The sequence below is a fragment of the Geotrypetes seraphini genome, chromosome 10 (genome assembly GCF_902459505.1).
Source record: "Geotrypetes seraphini chromosome 10, aGeoSer1.1, whole genome shotgun sequence".
Taxonomy (NCBI): domain Eukaryota; kingdom Metazoa; phylum Chordata; class Amphibia; order Gymnophiona; family Dermophiidae; genus Geotrypetes; species Geotrypetes seraphini.
Window position 1 is genome coordinate 105259966 of NC_047093.1, and position 21784 is coordinate 105281749.

The following is a 21784-nucleotide window of genomic DNA, read 5'->3' on the forward strand; positions in this document are numbered from 1 at the left end:
GAGGAGGTCAGTGATCACTTTGGGAATGTGTGTGGGTCTTTACGATGTCTTTATGAGTGGTTATCTGGTCACTTTGGATAGCTTTTTGCACTTATACCTGCTTTTACACTGTCTAAATCAGTGTTTCTCAACTTCTTCAAGCCAAGTACCCCCTAAGTCATCATCCAGATCATCCGAGTTGTCCACAGATTAACTGCGCATGGCTCTGTTGTTGGGGACCTGTGCTCTTGGGGGAAGGGACCCTTGGTTCTAACAAGATCGACATAGTAGGTGGATTTGGCAAACTTGTTAGCCAAATAAGCTTGAAACAACATATTAATAAACTCCGGGGGAAAACCTTGCCACTGAGGAGCAGAGGCCCCTTCCAGACCCTGTTTAGAGCTCTTGGAGATTTTCCGGGATTTCGGTGTTGAATCACAGCTGTGTTTAGCCGGGGATATACTTGCACTGCCTCTGGCCCAGTTTTGGACTTTTTGGCCAGTCCTTGGGTGAACCGAGCACTAGAACCCCCCAAAAGGGCAGGGGAGGCTAAAGCAGACGTTACCTCCTCCTCACGTGCCATGCAGCACGTGGAACATGGATGCTCACCTGATAGCCATTTGCTACAAACAGGGCATGAATCTGAAGTATTCTGCCCAGAGGAATTCATCCCACCCATTTTCTTACAAAAAGTGAGGTGTTTTGAGGCAGATAAAAGCTTAAAACAGCCCGGGAAACTCACGTCAAAAAACAAAGAAGCAATTTTAGGATTTTTGGGGTGGAAGGAACACTACTTCGAAAAATTGCAAGCCATGGAATTGAGGGTAAAATTCTCAAGTGGATTAAAAACTGGCTGGCGGATAGGAAACAGAGAGTGGGGGTAAATGGAAAATGCTCGGACTGGAAAAGTGTCACCAGTGGAATACTGCAGGGTTCGATGCTTGGACCCGTACTCTTCAACATATTTATAAACGATCTGGAAACTGGTACGATAAGTGAGGTGATTAAATTTGCAGATGATACAAAGTTATTCAGAGTAGTGAAGACACAGGGGGATTGTGAAGATCTGCAACGTGACATAATCAAGCTTGAGAAATGGGCAACGACATGGCAAATGAGGTTCAACGTGGATAAGTGTAAAGTGATGCATGGCGGTAACAAAAATCTTATACATGAATATAGGATGTCCGGGGCGGCACTTGGAGAGACCCCCCAGGAAAGAGACTTGGGAGTACTAGTCGACAAGCCGATGAAGCCGTCTGTGCAATGTGCGGCAGAGGTGAAAAGGGCAAACAGAATGCTAGGAATGATTAAGAAGGGGATCACGAACAGATCGGAGAAGGTTATCATGCTGCTGTACTGGACCATGGTACGCCCTCACCTGGAATACTGTGTCCAACACTGGTCGCCGTACATGAAGGAGGATAAAGGAATTGAAGGGTACAGATGAGAGTAGCGGTAGGTTATAGGGATAGTCTGGGACCATTGCTCAGGCAATGGGCCTGATGGGCCGCCGCGGGAGCGGACCGCTGGGCGAGATGGACCTCTGGTCTGCCTCAGCGGAGGCAACTTCTTATGTTCTTATGACACAGTACTACTCGAAAGGGTCCAGAAAAGAGCGATTAAAATGGTTAAGGAGCTGGAGGAGTTGCCATACAGTGAGAGATTAGAGAAACTGGGCCTCTTCTCCCTTGATAAAAGGAGACTGAGAGGGGACATGATAGAAACATTCAAGATACAGAAGGGAATAGACTTAATAGATAAAGATAGGTTGTTCACCCTCTCCAAGGTAGGGAGAATGAGAGGGCACTCTCTAAAGTTAAAAGGGGATAGATTCCGTACAAACGTAAGGAAGTTCTTCTTCACCCAGAGAGTGGTGAAAAACTGGAACGCTCTTCCGGAGGTTGTTATAGGGGAAAACACCCTCCAGGGATTCAAGACAAAGTTAGACAAGTTCCTGCTGAACTGTAACGTACACAAGTAGGGCTGGTCTCAGTTATGGCACTGGTCTTTAACCTAGGGGCCGCTGCAGGAGCGGACTGCTGGGCACGATGGATCACTGGTCTGACCCAGCAGCGGCAATTCTTATGTTAACTTCTAAACTACTCAAAACTTAAATCTGGAGATCTCCCAAAATTGATCTCACAGGCTGTGAGCCTGTTACTCACTGTGCAATGCTGTGTGCTGCAAGATGGAAGCTGGAACAGCTTACAGGGAGATCCTCTGCCTTAAGAAGCCTGAAACCTGGATTGCCTGTGTCTTCTGACCGCCTCTCAAATCCAATGCACTGTTCGGAGACCTCCATCTCTCCTCAAACCCACAAATGCAAATGAGTGGAGGACCACAGTCAGCCCCAATCCTACACCACTACTGCGCTCAAACCCACTAATAGACGAACCAGAGATGAGTAACGCTACCAAGTGAACGGTCCCTGTGTCCCGAACTGAGATTGCAGGCTGTCCAGGTGGGTGCATTGCAAAGCAGACTTTTCTCTTAAAAGTCTGATCTCCCACAGCCAGAACTGTCCCTACAGGGATCCTCTGCAGCACGAAGGTACATGAAGCAGCGAGAAAATACTGAAGTTAAAAGAAAAAATAAACACGAGCAGTAAAGATTAACCCCTACTGTCTCGCTTGTAGGAAGACAACTGGAAGTTGGAGGGTAGTCTATAGTTGAGAGGAGGAGCAAAAAGCTATGCTAATAAGGCTTCCTATAAGAGATCGTGCAAAATTGGATTGAGTACCCAAGTGTTCAGGAATACAGTGGGTTTGTATAAGAATTTCCTTTATAAAACAGGCTCCCACCATGTGTCTAAGGCACCTAACTGTACATGCCCTGTTATATAACTGTCTTTTCAATATCTACAGGGTGACTCCTCTGATTGATATAGAATCATGTTTTGTCCACTTAGAAAAGTCTTACTGTCACAATCAATGACTGGAGAAATCTTAATGGCCACACAGATAATTTTTATAGCATTGATAAACAAGCTTGAAACATAAGGCTCCAAAAACTTTATTAAGTGCAACCATAAAACAAAAATATTGGTTAATTTACCTGTTTAATTCATTATGGTTTTTATGTTTATCCTGAATCAGGCATCTGATTTCTTCATCCCGTTCACAGATCTGCTGTTGCAATTTCTCTTTCTCTTTTTTAATACACTCATATTCACTGCGAATACTTTCTGTCAGGAAATTCGCTTGTGATAAGGATTCCATTAATTTTTCATTTTGTTTATCTGACAGTACAAAAAAAATACAGTTTGCTAATAAACTCTTTAAAAAATGTATATTATGCACAAGCAAGCAAATGTATATTATGCACATAGCAAGTTTTCAGTCTAGTTTTGAAATTCTGCAATATAGATCTCAGAAGGGCATGGGGAAAGTAAAGTTACTCATCTATAGCAAATGTTTTCTGAAGTCAGCAGGATGCTTATTTTGACTGATGGGTGATGCCACTGATGGAGCCCTGACATGAGACACTTCTTAGTGTTCTATTTTCTAGATGCCTTTGGAAGTAGCTTGCTTCACATGTACACATCTTCTTGACTGCTGTCATCATGCAGGACAAGGTCAATATAATATATTAAGTTGGGAAAGTGGATGGGCAGTCAGAATAAGTATCTTGCTGTCCTTGAACACCTGCTACAGGGGAGTAACTTTACATTCTCTGAGAACAAGCTGGATGCAGTATTCTGATGGGAATTCCTAGCTACCAGGGTGTCTTAAAATAAAAACAGGGAAGAAAAGTGGCCTGCACAGGTGAGGCCCACTGAACAATATAGGAATTCTAAACAGCACTTATAACAGTGAAACAGTGATTCTCAATCATTTTGTGTCTATTACCCCATGATTGCAGCCAAATAAAACTGTGTGACCCCTTGGAATGCAGAGTAATGATGTACCTATGGAGAGCCCACTCAGGTTCTGACCCTAAAACAGTGGTCTCAAACTTGTGGCCCGCCAGGTACTATTTTGAGGCCCTCAGTATGTTTATCATAATCACAAAAGTAAAATAAAACAGTTTCTTGATCATATGTCTCTTTAGCTATAAATTACAATATTATTATTAAGACTTAGCCAAAAGGAAAGATTTATAAACTATAAAGAGTTTTACCTCATGCAAAATTGTCATTTCTTTAATAAGACATTAACTATTTTTTCTGAGGCTCTCCAAGTACCTACAAATCCAAAATGTGGCCCTGCAAAGGGTTTGAGTTTGAGACCACTGCCCTAAAAGTAAGTTTGTGACCTCATCTGGAGTCCTAACCAACAGTTTCAGAAGCTCTAATTTATTTTGTTAATGTGTCAACCTGGAATTGAAACAAATGGGCCTAGGAGGGCAGAGATGAATTCTAGACCACAAATAGATTCCAAAGGCTATCACATTGAAGTCCTGTTCTAGGCCGTAGTGAGATGTGATTGCATGGGCTGATGACTACATTGCAACTTTGCAAATCTCATGTTGGCTAACAATGCAGCCATGGCTCTAACATTATAAGCTGTGATACAACCCTTCAGTCAGCTAGCTTGGACATAAGTGAAGAAAATGCAGTCTGTCAGTCAATTGGACAAAGTGTATTTATCTATGGGAGCCCCATCTTATTGAGACAAAATAAATAAAAAGTTTGATGGGCCTATTTATGGGCTTCAAACTACTACAGATAATAATAATTTATTTTTATATACTGCCAGACCACGAATGGTTCTAGGTGGTTCACAGCAGATAAGGCTGAACATCCAGTGAATATACAGTTCAAAAAGATACATCAATTTCTAGAATGTACACAATATATGTTATATTTAAAAAGCAATTAGGAAGCTTGGGTTATAAATTTGTCAAATAATTGTGTTTTTAATAGTTTTCTAAAAAAATAATAGGATGAGACTCCTGGCATGATTTTGCCAAACCAGGCATTCATTTTGGCTGCCTGGAAAGAGAGAGTTCTCTCGAGAAATCTTTTCAAATGACACAATTTGAGAGTAGGATATGAGAATAACTGGACTCTACGTGTGGGCTTATTGGAGTGATTTAAAGAGAAATGGAGAAACAAGGTAACCTGGGGACATACCGAAGACTGATTTGAATCAAATACATGCGAATTTTAATAAAACTCTAGCCTCAATCGGTAGCCAGTGTAATTTTTAGTAATAAGGAGTAACATGCTCCCATTTTTTCAGACCGAAAATCAGTCGGACAGCAGTGTTTTGAACCACTCTTAAGTTTTTTGAAGATTTTCTTATAGGCGCTCAGGTAGATTATATTACAATAATCAAGGATACTCAGTATCGATGACTGAACTAACAAACAAAAGGAAGCTGTTGCAACAAATCTAGCTCTCCGTCTAGCTTTGGCACAGGGTTAGCTAGGAAGAGCAGTAAGACCCTATGCAGGAGAGCTGACCAGGTTGGCCCTGCCGAGTGTGATAGCGCTGACTTCCCTTGCTACTGACATTGTTGAGCCAGACAGTGACTGCCAGGGAGAGTTCAGTCCAGTTGCAGGTTACTCTCCCAAGCCTGCTATTAGAGCTCAAAGAAACCCAAGAGCCAGGGAACTACATCTCCCAGAAGGCCAGGGAATTGGCAGGAAGCTGTCAGCTAAGCAGACAGAGCTGCAGAGGGAGCTTTCTCCCTTCCCCCTCTTCAGAGCAGGTAGGGGCAATTTGGAACCTGTTAAAACGGGGCAGCAGGGCAGCTGAGACCCAGAGAGGGGGAGGAGCAGGGAGGAGAGCTGCAGAGAGCACGGGACTTCAGAAGGAGAGGGTCTGAGAGCAGGCAGACCAAGAGCACCAGCAGTCCAAGGCACCAGCAGAAGCTGCCTACTAAAACTGAACCAGCAACCTGGGATATGCATGAGGTGGGTGAAATTTCTCCTAACCCAGCTACTGAATCTAACTCAATGCCAGAAGCTATGGTAATTGGAGAAGGCATATTTAAGTTCCCTGAAGCTGTAGAGGTTATGCAGATTGATTGAGCCTGTAAGTTATGTTCCTCTCTCGTTCTACTGACCTGCTGACTAAGAAAGGATTTGTGTTTTGGGACAAAAGAAAGCAGTGTTTTGGCAAAGCATGTACAGAGGCAAAAGTATTTGAATTTGTTTCAAGCTGGTAGCAGGATACGTTTCCGTCTGTGCTGATTATTGTGCTCCATTCAGCTGTGTTGCTTAGAGTGGGTGCCACGGAGACCAGTAGCAGATTGAGGTCTGCAGGCTGGGAGCTGAATGCTGTCCTGTTTGCTGCTAATGTTTTCCACCATTCTATGTATGAATCAATCTATATGGGGTTTAAAGCTGCTTTCATAACACTCTTAAGGAATATACTACCTGTTTTGTCTGCCAATTAAGAACTGTGGCTAAAAGCCTTGAGCACTCCTGGTTCACTGCCTGAGTGTGGGGGAGGTGCTGATAAGAAGAGCTGGAAGAGGCTGCCTGCACCACTTTGTGTGCAAGCCAGCTCAGCAACAAACACAAGCTGGAATTTACAGACTAGAGCATTGTGATTTTGGTGAAGCATTTACTTTATATTATTGTGTTACTTTTTGGACTCTTTCTGGATCTTCCCAGTGAAGCTAACTGGGACAGTCTGGCCAAGTTTGTGTGTGTTGTTTTGGACGTTGAAATTAGGAGCCATGTGTGAAATATGTGAAACCAGTGAGGCCAGGTTGGCCCAGCATTTTATGTTTTGTTTCTGAACAAATGTACTGAAAAATGCTATAACCTACTGATAACACCCGATCAGCCTGACCGAGAGTCAGAAATAAAAGTATATCCTTATTTTGGACCTTCTGGAGTGTGTGTGTGATATTCCTTGCCTGTTTTCACTGAGGTCATTTGTCCTATGGTTTTTACCCTAGGCAGTTGCCTATATAGACTGAAGGATTTCCTAGTTGAAGGGAACACGCTGGGAGCAGTTACGGTCGTGGTGAACCCGGCTCGCTGCAGTGATCAGGAGCCTGCGGGTTGCGACACTGTATCAAAATATTTCTTAATGGTTCGGAGTTTCCAAAGAACTGAGAAACATTTCCTGAGTAACAAATCTGTATTTTGTTCTAAGGTAAGGTGTCCATCTAAAGTCACTCCCAATATTTTTATGAACTGTTCTATAGGATAGTCACAACCATCCAGGTGTATCATTGATTCTTTAATCTTGTCACCAGGACTTGCAGGAAAAAATTTAATTTTTTCAGGGTTCAGTTTCAATTTGAAATCAATCATCCAGAATTCAATCTGTTTCAGAATAGTTGCTATAAAATTTGTTATCTCTACTGTCAGACATGTTAGGGGGATGACTATAGTGATGTTATCAGCATAAATATAAAACTTAAGATTTAAACTTTGCAAGAGGTTTTCCAATGATGCAAGGTAAAAATTTATTTTCATAGTCTCACTTTTTTGCTTCTTTGGCTGCTCCTAGTTGTTGCACTAAGGTTAATGTAGTTATTTGTATCATGTTACATTTAATAACTTGTTCTTTTTATTATGTTTTTGTGCTAGTGACCCCTGATGCAGGCGTTTTGATTTGCCGAAACACAGTACTGTGTCGGGTCCACAGTTGATGTTTGTCCTTTTGTTTTTTGAATAAACAAGTCTGTTTTTACATTCTTTATTTTTTGTGGAGTGTTCATTGTCCGTTCCCACTGTTTTTTGTGTGATTGGAGGAAGGCAGCCAGGCGCTCACCTAAATTAGCTGGGCGAACACTCTGTACTTTTATGTCTTATCTACTGAACATATATATATATATTTTATTTTCATTCTCTTTTAAAGTTTTCAGTATTGTAAACCGTCTAGGTACAAGTTGATAGACAATATATCAAGTATAGAATAAACTTGGTAAGTACGTTTATTTATTTATTCATTCTTAGGATTTATTAACCGCCATTATGAAGAGATTAACCGAAGTTCTTGTGCAGCAGTCTGAAAACAAATTATAGCTTGAGCTATAAGTGGATTGATTAAAATTGTGATGAGGGTGTTCTAGTTCCCTGAAAGCATTTCTTCCTTTTTCTTCACTTTGGCCCTCTTTTACTAAGCCGCTCCAAGGAATTCTATGAGCGTCGAAGCATTTATTGCCCCAGAACAATGTAAAAACCTGTACCATGGCTTAGTAAAAGGGGTGGGGTTTTATGTAATGTACATTGATTTTGGATGTGGCTATTAATATTTGAAATGATTATAAAATTGAACGGAACTTACCTTGGTTCAATTCGGCATTTGCTACTTGTTGCTCAAGCTGTTCCTGCAACCTATTGTTTGTTTTAATGGAATCTTCTAAACGTTGGCTAAGCAATTGAATTTCTTGTAGGTATTCCTTTAATATATCTAAACAAACAAATGAGGACATAAAAATCTACATTATATAGGTGAAGAACAAACTATAACGTCAAACATTTTTAGGAAATCATTTCTTAAAGACAGAAAAAACAAAGTTACTTAGCAAGGACTGTCTATAAATTAATTATCTAAGCAATTTACAAAATAATTACTATAATAAAAATAATTAGAAAGGGGTGGAATCATATCTAGAATCTAGGTTACATTTTAAAATATAAAGTATAACAGTGAGAAAGAGATAGGAAACACAATATAATCTAAGACACATGAGGGAGGGAGGGAGGGAAAGACACAGACATATGTGAGAGCTGCTCAGTGAACACAAAAGTAGCAAAGTAATGAAATCTTAGGGGTGTTGGTTGGAAAAAGGAAATGCTTTAACAAAAAGGTGAGTCTTGAGAATGGCTTTGAACTTTTTAAGGGAAAATTCAAAACATGATTGTTGCTGATTTCCAGGTCTTGCAGTATCTGTGGCTTTGCTCAGGGTATTCATTGAGGTCTGCAGTTTGTTGACTGACCTGATTGAGAACAGGGAGGTCTGTTGCTCATGAATTTGAATTTTGGCAGGAAAGTTCTTTGGTCACAAATTTGAAATGTGGCAGGAAAATTTGTTAGTCATAGATATGAATTCTAGAGGGAAATTTGAATTTTGGCAGGAATGTCCGTTGGACCCAGTTTTAAATTCTGGCAGGGAAGTCTGTGGTCACATTTTTCGAATTCTGACAGACAAAAAGTGTGTGTGTGTGGAAACTTTTAGATGGAATGAGAAGGCATTTGTCCTCGGCCCCAGTCCTTTCAGCGCTAAATTTCTTTTGGATGAGTGGTTGCCATGCCTGTTTATGGAGAGCCTTTTATCTTGCTATCTCTATTGCCTCTTTGATTCTTCTCGACCACCAGCGATCTTCTTTCTCCAAGACTTTTGTGTTCTCAAATCTAATCGTATGACCAGTGTCTGTGCTACAGCGGACTTTTCTGTATTGCATAGCTTATGGTGTCTCTTGTGCTCTTTCAGCCTTTCCTCTACAGTGCATCCAGTTTCTCTACAGTGCCCATCTCATCAAGATCATCACTGACCTGCAACTAAGTAATACAAGACATTCTGGTCAATTTCAACATAGTTTCACTGTTCACCAAAATCCCAGTGGATGAAGCAATCCAGGTCATAAACCAGAGGCTACAGGCAAGTGGACACCATTGGAAAGGGCAAACCTAGCAGCTTTCTGTTTAAATACTTTTTTTCAGTACAGGTACTCCCACACAGGAAAGCTAGGGACCTCCCTCCACTTCAAAATCACTGAGCTCTGGAACAAACTTACCTCCCCTCTTCGGAACTTGAGCTCTCTCCAAGTTTTCCGCAAACATCTGAAAACCTGGCTTTTCTCAAAAAATGTAAGTCTCCCTCCAACTTAGGAATCAAGGAAACTCTTATATCTTGGCATCCCAAGTCCTCTAAATTTTCTTCATACTTTTACCTCTTACCCTCTGTTGTAATTCCTTCCTATTTCTCATACTGTAAACCGCGTCGAGCTCTACGAATGTGGAGATGATGCGGTATACAAACCTAAGGATTAGATTAGATTAGATTAGGTACTCATCGACTTACAACCGCAATTGGTTCCAACTGACAGGTTGTAAGTTGATCGGAACATAAGTCGGCCCATGTTAGCCTAAGGTAAGAATACTGTATTAGACTGATATAATAATCATCTTAAAGTAATATTTTATCAACATTTTCTTACTTTCTAAGTCAAGCACAGCACAATCACTTTGTGGTGACCATTCATTGTGGCGCCTCCTCCTCTTTATATTATTACTGCTGTGTAGCGAGACTTGAGAGTGAGGGAGACTGGGGCTGCTAACAACTGGCAGGGGAAACAGTCATAAACGCGTCGTAAAGTCAAACAGTCGTAACTTAAATAGGTCGTAAGGCAACAAGTACTTGTACTGAGAACAGTACTATAGCCAAACAGAAGGCACAGAGATGGGCTCCCCCCTCTTCCCGGTGGTAGCCAATATATTCATGGAGTTTCTTAAAACCACCCTACTGAAGAGTGGCAAGCTCAAACCTAGATTGTGGAGCCGCTATGTAGATGTCACTTTCATTATTTGATCCCACAGATGGGAAAACCTTTCTGAGTTTCTAAACCATCTGAACAATTGTCATTCCAACATAAAATTCACCATGGAGGGGGGGAGGAGCTTACCCATGATGGCGGTGTAAGCTCAGCAGGGAGACGCTATCGTGGTCTTTTTTTGAAAATTTCCTTCCCTTGGCCTGATGGTGAAGAGAAAATCAAAGTTTTGGGTTTTCCCAGATGAATCAGCTGTTGGTCAGACTGGGCTGATGGATCTCTTCATTGAGTGAAGCTCCTGAACAACATATCCGGAGGATCAAACTTCAGCTGGAGAGGGCGCACAAGCTAAGGCGTGTAAATTCTCTTTCGGCCCGAGGTATTGGAGGAGCTGTTTCCGGCTAGACCAACCCGGGACATCCTTCTGCTGGTACAACAGGACAGAATGACTGTCCATGAAAGGAAGCAGGAGGAGCTTTCTTTAACATTAATACAGCCGGCAGGGAGACTGGAACAAGCTCAGAAAAACTTAATGATTTCTGCTGCAACAAAAGGTACTTTGGTTTCTATTGCAGGGCCCAGAACAGAGATAGCCCCTTTGAATAGATCCAAGGTCTTTAACATGGAATCATTATGGGAGGCAATATCCAGCTTACAAATCTCTTTGGGAAATCAGATTGAGCAACTGTCCTCAAAGTGTACCATGGTGTTATCAGAAAATTTGGAGCTTAAGATTAAAGTATTGAATTTGGAAAATAAAGCAGAAGATGCGGACACTAGGATAAAGACTCTGGATTATTAATTTCCCAAAAATATTTCCAACAACTGCTTTAGTAATGTTTAAAATATATTTGAATGAAGTTCTTAAGGTACCAGAGACCTCATATCCACCTATCTCAAAAATATATTATTTACCTAGATGCATTAAAGCTCAATGTCATAACCAGCAGAATTTATCTGCTGATAGTTTGGACTTATGTAATTTCTTGGAGAAGTCGGATGTGGAGGTCCAGACCACAGCTACATTATTGGTACAATTTGCTATAGACTCAAATAGGGAACGGACGCTTAAGCTGTTATTTAAGTATAAAGATGTTCCTTTTATGTCTAATGTTATAAAGATGCATCCAGATGTATCTCGTCCTACCCAAAAGAGAAGAAAACAATTTTTGATTATGAGACCGAAGGTTGGGAGCAACCTTCGTTTTGAGATATCCCTGCAAGTGTGTCGTAGTGTTTAATAGAAATAGATATGTTTTTTATGAGCCGCAGTAATTATCTAAATTTATTTCCGCTAAAGTACAACCTGTTGATGTTATCTGAGTTATAATACAGTATGTCAGCTCGAAAAGAAAGAAAAGTTTGGGACCTGTATCGCCTCATCTTTAGTTTTCCTTTAAAATATTTGCTTTTGATATCAGCTTAATTTCAGCTCTTTCTCCAAAATATGATGGACTAAGTACAACATGTATTTTTTTCTTTTTATTTTTCTGTCATATCTTTTCCTTTTACAGGCTGTTTTTGCTTTGTTGACTTTTACAGATTGTCAATTGTTAAAATTATAAATAAAGAATAAAAAAAAAAAAAAATTCACCATGGAGACAAAGACCAAATGATGCCTTCCCTTTCTCGATGTAATGATCAATAAGCGATCAGATGGAAGCCAGGGACACATGGGGGTTCATAATTAAAAAAAAAAAAAAAGTACAAAGTGGCCAAAAAGCCTGATCATCCAAGTACCCATAACCAAAGCTGGTTTTAGACGTATCTGAAACCAGCTTAGGCCTTTCCCCTGCTTCTAAACAGATAGAGCGAAAAGAGGCGTTTTTAGAGGAGGGGAAAGGGTGGGAGGTGGGCAGACCTAGACATAGTCGTACAGCAGGTATAACTAAAACATTTGACAGGTTGCCTAGTCGGCACTTATACGTTTTGACTTAGACCAAGTCAAAACAGGTATTAATGCCGAAAAAGGGGCCGCTGAGCTGATCGCGGCAACCTGCCCACCCTCCACCGCAACCATCGCGGCAGGAGAGATGACTCATCTCCTGTGCCGCGAAAACGATCCCGAAGTGCCACCAACCACTTGGGATTGCTATCGCAGCAGGAGAGATAGCCAATCTCTCCAGCTGCGATCCACCCCCCCCCCCAATCGGATCAGGCAGGAAGGAGCCCAAGCCCTACTGCCTCGGCGAGCCGTGACCCCCCAACATCGGGGCAGGAGGGAACCCAAGCTCTCCTGCCCAAACGAAACCCTCTACTTCCACCCCCTCTAAGATTTGGGCAGGAGAGGTCCCAGGCCCTCCTGCCCTCGTCGCACACTCCCCCCCATGATCGCCCCCCGGAATCTACGCTCAGCCCCCTGAACCCTGCGGACCCCCATAGAAACATAGAAGATGACGGCAGAAAAGGGCTACAGCCCATCAAGTCTGTCCACTCTGCTTACCCACCCCCTGTCTATGCCCTAATGACCCAATGTCCTTATCTTGACCCTCGTAGGGATCCCACATGGGTATCCCATTTATTCTTAAAGTCTGGCACGCTGTCTGCCTCGATCACCTGCACTGGAAGCTTGTTCCAATGATCAACCACTCTCTCTGTGAAGAAATACTTTCTGGTGTCACCAGAAATTTTACGCCCCTGAGTTTGAGCGGGTGCCCTCTTGTGGCTGAGGGTCCCTTGAGAAAGAAAATATCATCTTCCACTTCGACACTCCTGTGAGGTACTTAAATGTTTCGATCATGTCTCCCCTCTCCCTAAGTTCCTCGAGAGTGTAGAGCTGCAATTTGTTCAGTCTCTCTTCGTACGAGAGACCCTTGAGCCCCGAGATCATCCTGGTGGCCGTCCGCTGAACCGATTCAATTCTGCGCACATCTTTACTGTAATGTGGCCTCCAGAATTGCACACAGTACTCCAAATGAGGTCATTATGACTTCAGGCTTTCAGCTGACAAAACTTCTATTGATACAACCCAATATCTGCCTTGCCTTAGATGAAGCCTTCTCCACTTGATTGGCAGTTTTCATGTCTGCACTGATGATTACTCCTAAATCTCGTTCTGCTGAAGTCCTAGTTAAAGTTTCTCCGTTCAAGAAGTACGTAGTGCATGGATTTCCGCTTCCGAGGTGCATGACCTTACATTTCTTAACATTGAAGCCTAGCTGCCAGGTTGAGGACCAACTTTCCAATGTAAGCAGGTCCTGCGCCATATAATTCTGTAAACTGCATTCACTTACTATATTACATAGTTTGGCGTCATCGGCGAATACTGTTATTTTACCTTGAAGCCCTTGAGTCAGATCCCCTATGAATATGTTGAAAAGGAGTGGACCCAGGACCGAGCCCGGCGGCACTCCACTGGTCACCTCCGATGTTTTAGAGAGGGTACCATTAACCACCACCCTCTGAAGTCTGCCACTCAGCCAATCATTGACCCATGCAGTTAGTGTCTCTCCTAACCCCATCGATTCCATCTTGCTTAGCAGCCTGCGGTGTGGGACACTGTCAAAAGCTTTACTGAAGTCCAGGTACAGGACGTCCAAAGACTCTCCCAAGTCCAACTTTCTTGTTACCCAGTCAAAGAAGCTGATGAGATTGGATTGGCAGGACCTACCCTTGGTGAATCCATGCTGACTGGGATCCCGAAGATTCCCTTCATTCAAGATCATGTCCAATTTGCTTTTAATTAGTGTTTCCATGAGTTTGCACACTATTTATGTGAGACTCACCAGTCTATAATTCGCAGCCTCTGCCCTGCAACCCTTTTTATGCAGAGGAACGACATTAGCTAATTTCCAGTCCAGGGGAACTTTCCCCTTACTTAGGGAGAGATTGAATAGCTCAGCCAACGGTTTCGCCAGGACATCGCTCAATTCTCTGAGCACTCTTGGGTGCAAATTGTCTGGTCCCATGGCTTTGTTCACCTTGAGTCTTGCCAGTTCACTGTAAACTTCACCTGGTGTGAACTCAAAATTCTGAAACGGGTTTTCTGTGATTTGTGTTGCCTTCAACTGCGGACCGTATCCCGGTGCCTCACAGGTGAAGACTGAGCAGAAGTATTCATTCAGTAGTTCGGCTTTATCGGAATCTGCTTCCACGTAACTTCCGTCCGGTCTTCTAAGGCGTACTATCCCGCCTGTGTTCCTTTTTCTGTCACTAATATACCTGAAGAAGGATTTGTCCCCCTTTTTAATGTTTTTTGCCAGAATTTCTTCCACTCGAAGTTTTGCCTCCCTAGCTGCCATTTTGACCGTTGTAGACCTGGTCCTATATTCTACCTTTGCCTCTCGTTTCTCCGTGCGCTTGTAGGAGAGAAACGCTTTTTTCTTCTCCTTAATGAGGTGCGAGATCTCCGCGGTGAACCATTGGGGTTTATTGTTTCTTTGTCGTTTATTTACTGATTTTATGAAGCGGCTAGTTGCTTCATGTATGGTTGATTTCAGTGTTAACCATTTAGCTTCTACATCATCGGTCTCCGCTTGGTTCTGCAGTGTCCGATGGACGAAATCTCCCATGCGTGCAAAGTCTATGCCCCGGAAATTGAGTACCTTTGTTTTAGTGTTTGATCTAGAGAAGCCTTTCCTAAGGTTGAACCATACTATGTTGTGGTCGCTGGAAGCTAGCGTATCTCCTACTGAAACCTCTGAGACGCTTTCCCCGTTGGTGAGTACCAGGTCGAGGATCGCCTGGGCCCTAGTGGGCTCCGTTACCATTTGTTTGAGATGTGCTCCCTTTATGGAGGTTAAGAGCCTCTGCTACCGCTGGTTGTCGCTGAAAATGAGTTCCAGTCTGCATCAGGCATATTGAAGTCCCCTAGCAGTACAGCTTCTCCTCGTAGAGTGATATTCTCTATGTCTTCAATTAATTCTGCGTCCATGTCTTCCAGTTGTCTTGGGGGTCTGTATACCACACCTAGATACAGGCATTTTTCTCTGCCTCTTGCCAGGTTTACCCAGAGGGACTCCCCGGTGTACTTGACATCTGTGATCCTGGTGGTTTTGATGTCCTCTTTAATGTATAGAGCTACCCCCCCTCCTAACCTGCCCTCTCTGTCCTGACGAAGTAGATTGTAGCCCGGTATAGCCAATCAGGCCCTAAGGCTCGCCATTATGAGGATGGCGGGCCTGCCGAACGTACAGCCTTGGGACCCGTCCATCCGGCCAAATTTCTTAAGGTACCAGGGGGGAAGTGTCGGGGGTGGGGGGTCGTCGGGTGGGATCTGCGGGGTTCGAATGGCGGTTCGGGGGGGGGGGGATGCGACGAGGGCAGAAGAGCTTGGGATCCCTCCTGCCTGTATCTTAGAGGGGTGGAGGTAGGGGGTTTCGCTGGGCAGGAGGGCTTGGGCTCCCACCTGCCTCGATGTTGTACCGTTCCTTCAGGTTTTAGTAGCCCAAATGCATGACCTTGAATTTTTTAGCATTAAATTTTAGCTGCAAAATTTCAGACCTTTCTTCTAGCTTCGTTAGGTCTTTCTTCATGTTATTCACACCATTTGAGATGTCTACTCTATTGTAGATTTCGGTATCATTCGCAAAAAGGCAAATCTTACCTGACAGCCCTTCAGCAATATACATAGCTTATAAAAATGTTATAAAGAACAGGCCCAAGAACAGAACCTGAGGCACACCACTGGTAAAAACCCTTTCCTCAGAGCGATCTCCATTGACCACTACCCTCTGTCATCTTCCACTCAATCAGTTTCTGACCCAGTCTGTCACTTTGGGGCCCATCCTGAGGGCACCCAGTTTATTAAACGTCTGTGTGGAACACTGTCAAAGGCTTTGCTAAAATCTATATACATCACATCTAGCACACTCCCTCTATCCAATTCTCTTGTCACCCAGTCAAAAAAATTGATTAGATTTGTCTGACAACACCTACCTCTAGTGTAGGGGTGTCAAACTCAATCACATATGGGGCTGAAATCTAAAACGCAGGCTAAGTTGTGGGCTGAATTTTTTATTAAGATATTTAGTCTTAGTAGAAGTCCTTCCTCACCCTGAAACACCATTCTGGCGATCCACCTGGTTATTTTTACCTCATAGATGTTACCATACTTAATCCCAACTTTTTTCAAATAAGTCATTCTAGGCATAGGCAGCAGAGCACTTTTTTGTTTGGGGGGGCCCCCGATAGCTCTCCTTTCTGCATCTCTCCTTCCTGCAGTCTGTTTCTCCCCTCCTTCCCTTCTATTCTGTGGTCTGACATCTCTCTCTCTCTCCTTCCCATTCCAGTTATCTGACTTCTCTCCCTTCCTTCCATCACCCTTCTCCAGAATCTGACATCTCTCCCTTCTTTGAGTCATCTCTCCTCCCTCCCAGTGTAACATTTCTCCCTCCCTCCTCTCTACCACTATAATGTCCAACAATTCTCCCTCTTCCCTATGTATACCACCTCTTTCCCTCCCACTCCACACACCTAAGTCCAAGAATTTTCTTTTTCTCTTCCCTCGGCCATAAGCAGCATCTCTTTCCCTCCCTAACCCCCAGTCTGTGCAGCTTCTGTCCTTCCCAACCCCCTCCTAACCTGTCCTTCTTGTTTTCCTAACCCCTCGCAGCCCATGCAGCATGTCCTTCCCTCATTCCCAATCCCAGCTCTCCTCTCTCAGTTGGATCCTGTCCCCAGTTCCTGATTCCCCCACCTACCACCTCCCTGCTGCTACAATTTAAAATCTTTGGGCTGCCAACGGCGCAACGAAGCCAGCCTCCCGCAGTTGGCCTGCCATGGAAGTGTTCTTTCTGCAGCACTTCCTCTTCCCATGTAGGCAGGACATTGCAGAAAGAACACTTCCAGGGTAGGCCGGAGGCTGGCTTCGTTGTGCCGTTGGCTAAGAACATAAGATTTGCCGCTGCTGGGTCAGACCAGTGTTCCATCATGCCCAGCTGTTGGCTCATGCGGCAGCCCTTAGGTCAAAGACCAAAGCCCTATTTGAATCTAGCCTTACCTGCGTATGTTCTGGTCCAACAGGAACTTTTCTAACCTTGTCTTGAATCCCTGGTTGACATGGAAAGCTGAAACAACCTTTGACAAAAAGGACTGCACAGGTGCGCATAAAAACTTTGACCTCTATGATCTTGAGGAATAGCTCTCAGCAGGAAAAAGCATGTAGCTCTGAGACTCTTCTTACTGAGGTAATGGCCATGAGAAAAACCATCTTGAGCATCAAGGACGCTTCATTTAGGGGCTCATATGGAGCTTGACTGAGGCCTTGCAAAACCACGTTAAGGCTCCATGATGGAAACGGGTGTTTTACTGGAGGCCTGAGCTACAGCACCCCCTTTAGGAATCTGGCTATGTCTGGATGAGACACCAAGGAAGCTTTACGCTCTTGAGCCCTGAAACAAGAGAGTCCTGTCACCCTTTTGTCTCATGCCCTTTCTTTTTATTTTTTAGGAATTCAATGTAACTAGTATCTCCTCTCTACCTCTTGTACCAAGTCTCTGTCCAATGTCTGTATAATTGATGCCCTCCGACAATTATGTTTTGCTTTTAATTTTATGTACACCATCTAGACTGTTAGATAGGAAGGAAATAAAAATAAATGCACCAGTAACGGAAAGTTTCCCATGCCTTAGCATAAGAAGAAACCGTTGCAGGATTTTTAGCTTTAAGAAGAATAGCAATCACTACCTCTGAGTATCCTTTGCATGCTAACGCTGCATACTCAAGAGCCATGCATAAGAAGAATGCGATCTGGATCTTCTAAGACCACTGGCCCCTGTGAAAGAAGGTCCGCTTGCAATTGCAATCTGAGACTCATACCCCTCTGAATATGCATTAGATCAGGGGTGCCCACACTTTATGGGCTTGCGAGCTACTTTTATAATGACTAAGTCAAAATGATCTACCAACAATAAAATAAAAAAAAAAAACACAAAGCACACTGAAAGGCAGAGAAAATGTTAATTATTCATATTCCGGGTTTTTTCAAAGAGGTCACGGCAGATGACTCTATGCAATGTCACCTCAGTAACAAAATACAAAAATAGACAAATACACCCCCTCCCTTTTTACTAAACCACAATAGTAGGTTTTAGCACAGGGAGTTACGCTGAATGCCTCGTGCTGCTCTCAATGCTCATAGGCTCCCTGCACTAAAAAACGCTATTGCGGTTTAGTAAAAGAGAGCCATAGTGCAAAATATAGACAGCAGATATAAATTCTCAAAACCGACACATTTTGATCATTAAATTGAAAATAAAATCATTTTTCCTACCTTTGCTGTTTGGTGATTTCATGAGTCTCTAGTTGCACTTTCTTCTTCTGACTATGCATCCAATCTTTCTTCCTTTCTTTCAGCCTCCTGTATGTTTCCTCTCCTCCAGACCTCATTCTCTCCCCCAACTTTTTCTTTCTGTCTCCCTGTTCCCCCTTCTTTCTGTCTCCCTGTCTTCCCCCTTTCTTTCTTTCTCCATACCCTCCCCCAAGCCACTCGGTTTGCTGCCACCGCCATCGGGGAACAGCCCCCAAGCCACCGCCGTCCCAAGCTTTCCCTGCAGAAGCGTCGCGCTGACCAGCATTCCGCTCCCTGACGTCAATTCTGACGTAGGAGAGGAAGTTCCGGGCCAACAAGGCATTTCTCCTCATTCCATCCAGCCTGAGCCCCATCTCTCCTTGATCCAGCATTTCCCTTCTGTGTCTGTCAGAATTACCATTCCACCTATTTTCCAGCATCACCCTTCTTTGTGTCCATCTCATCTATATCCCTATCTCACCACTTTTTCAGAATCTTCATTTGTCTCTGTCCTTGTCTTTACCCCATGTTCACCATTTACCCTTTCAATCTCCCCCCCTCCCACTTTTTCAGCATTACTTCTATGTCTCTATTTCACCTCCTCTTCATGTCCCCTCTGTATCTCTATCCTTATTCAGTAGGTCCTGCTTACTCTTTCTCTTCTTTGTGTCACTATCTCCATTTTCAGCTTTCCCCCCTTTTCCTTTGTTAATGCACCCTGTAGCTAGAATCTTTCCACCCTCCCTCCACCCAGCCCAGCCCAGCCCAGTATGAAATATTTCCTTTTGTTTCCCTCCCCTCTCTCTTTCTCTCTCTCTTCTGCTCCCTCACCCACGAGTCCTGCATCTGGCCCTCTCCCTTCTACCTGCACCTGGCAAAACCCCCCTGCTCCGCGGCTCTCTTAAGCAACTCGTCAGCAGCGGTGATCAAGACAAGCTGCCGACATCGAGGCCTTCCCTCTACGAGTCCCGCCTTTGTGGAAAAAGGAAGTTGAAACAAGCGGGACTCGCAGAGGGTAGGTCCCGACGTCAGAAGCTTGTGTCGATCGCTGCTGCTGAGTTGCCGAAGAGAGCCGCGGAGCAGGGGGTGTAGCCGGAAGCAGGTAGAAGGGAGAGGGCTGCTGAAAGAGGTAGAAGTTCTGGAGTATGACACCGACCCAGGCCAGGATGATTTCTTTTTCAGGCTGTTGCTGCTGCCGCCGCCACGCCACCACGCCCCCCCCCTGAAATGACAAAAACAGCCTAATGCCCGGCGTCGGCGTCTTTGACGTTGGGGAGAGGAAGACTGATAGGCCCGGTAGATCGGGACGGCAACACGAGTCTATCACAGAGCCCGGGATGGGCTCTGCGATCGACTTATGTTGCCTTCCTGAGCTACCGGTTGATCGCGATCGACGCGTTGGGCACCCCTGCATTAGATCCATATTCCATAGTCTGCATGGCCAATATGGTTTCATGAGAATGACTTTTCCCAGATAGCATGCAATTCTGTATAATATCCGCCCTATCATGGCCCATGGAAGAAACATGTACAAGTGCTCGTTCTTTGGCCACGACTGTACCACAGCATCCAGAACTACTCTTCCAGGCTTGGATCTTTGACTGAAGAAGCAGTCTGCCTTCTTGTTTCTTACTGTCATCATCAGATCGAACTTGGGCAACACCAGCAAAGCACAATGGTTTGGAAGGCTGCGGCAGACAACGACCATTCTCCAGGATCCAGTTTGTCTGCTGAGAAACTCTGTCTAGACATTGTCCCCTCCCGCAGAGTCAAACATACACAGTGGGAACAAGCGAGACAATTGAATGGAATGCAATGAAACAAGCTTTTATTAGGTATCATTCAACACTGGCAGTGATTCGGCAAAAGGCTTCATCAGCAATCCAAGCAATCCACTTACAAAGTACAAAACTGGAGGTAAGAGCTATGTTTGAAATTTAAGCTTCTGGGGACTGGGGGGGGGGGGGAAATTGAGGGAGGTTTGAAGTATATTAGATATCATTGATAATTTGGAAACTTTTAGTATTTATTATAAATAAGATATATAAAGTATTAATGTAATGCTTTGTATGTAACTGTATAAGTTAGTTGTTTTGTAATTGCATTATTTTTCAATAAATAAATAAAGGAAAAAAAGAAAAAGAAATCTAAGCTTCTTCAGAGCAAACAAAGTAGCAAGTACTGTCAAACTCTCATTGTCCACTTCCACCAATGAAAGAGCTTGAAGATGACACCCCGCCCACCAGAACAGAGATCAAGTCTCCAGACTCAGCTGTGCAGCCTTGGTGCCTCCCTGATGATTAACATAGGACATTGTGGTAGCATTGTCCGAGAAGACTTGGACTGCTTGTCCCTCCAGACTCTTCTCTAGCATCTGCAATACTAAACAAATGGCTTGAAGCTCCAATCTGTTGATCGACCACTTCCTTTGGGAGGCCAACACCCCTGAATTGGGCATACATTGCAGTGAGGCCCCCAGCAAAACAGGCTAGCATCCAGTGCCACAATTACCCAAGAAGCTATTCTTAGAGGCATGCCCCTTGAAAACGCCTATGGGAGAAGCCAACAATCCATAATGGCCTGGGATTCTAGAGTTAGCTCTGGAGCAGAAAACTAGGATTTTCCCAATGTATATAAAGTTGATTGTTTTGTACTAAGATTTTCTCATTCTTGGAGATTCTCTCTTTCTTAAACTTCCCTGTAAATGTATGATTAAGAACATGTTAAATATGTATTTTTGAGCTCTCATAATTGTGTTATTTCTTAGTTGTTTCAGGGCCCAAATGGTAAGATAGCTTGAAGGTATTATGTTGGGCTATGGATCAATCTGCCTATGATTAGGTTGCAAGCTCCTCTACTGTATATATTAGTATTCTTTCCTTTCTTATTTTCATGGTTTTAACCTGCTTCCTAGCATGCATTTCTTGGAATCTCTTTTTTGCATTGGGGATTATGGATCTTTTGGTGGATTTTTTTGGTTCTGCAATTATAGAACTGTGCCATTTTCTAGGGCAATGCATTGCTAGATTTCTGGGTTAAGTTTTGTTATGCTTGATTTGTCTAATAGTAACTGCAAATAAAAACAATTATGTAATTTAGGTTTCTCAAGGAAAATATAATTTGAATAAATTATTGCAATTGTAAAGTCTACAAAATTCCTGGGCAAAG

The 21784-nt window shown here is 43.4% G+C and overlaps 1 protein-coding gene across 5 annotated transcripts in view; it reads right to left on the reverse strand.

The window, feature by feature from the left end:
- Positions 1-21784, reverse strand: part of LOC117367981 (CDK5 regulatory subunit-associated protein 2-like) — a 372935-nt gene that overhangs the window by 123047 nt on the left and 228104 nt on the right. For all 5 annotated transcript variants that reach the window (XM_033961149.1, XM_033961147.1, XM_033961146.1 and 2 more), the window contains 2 exons: positions 8177-8302; positions 3037-3220 (listed from right to left, as the gene is read on the reverse strand). In XM_033961149.1, coding sequence (XP_033817040.1) covers positions 3037-3220; positions 8177-8302 — 310 coding nt within the window. The remainder of the gene's footprint in view (positions 1-3036; positions 3221-8176; positions 8303-21784) is intronic.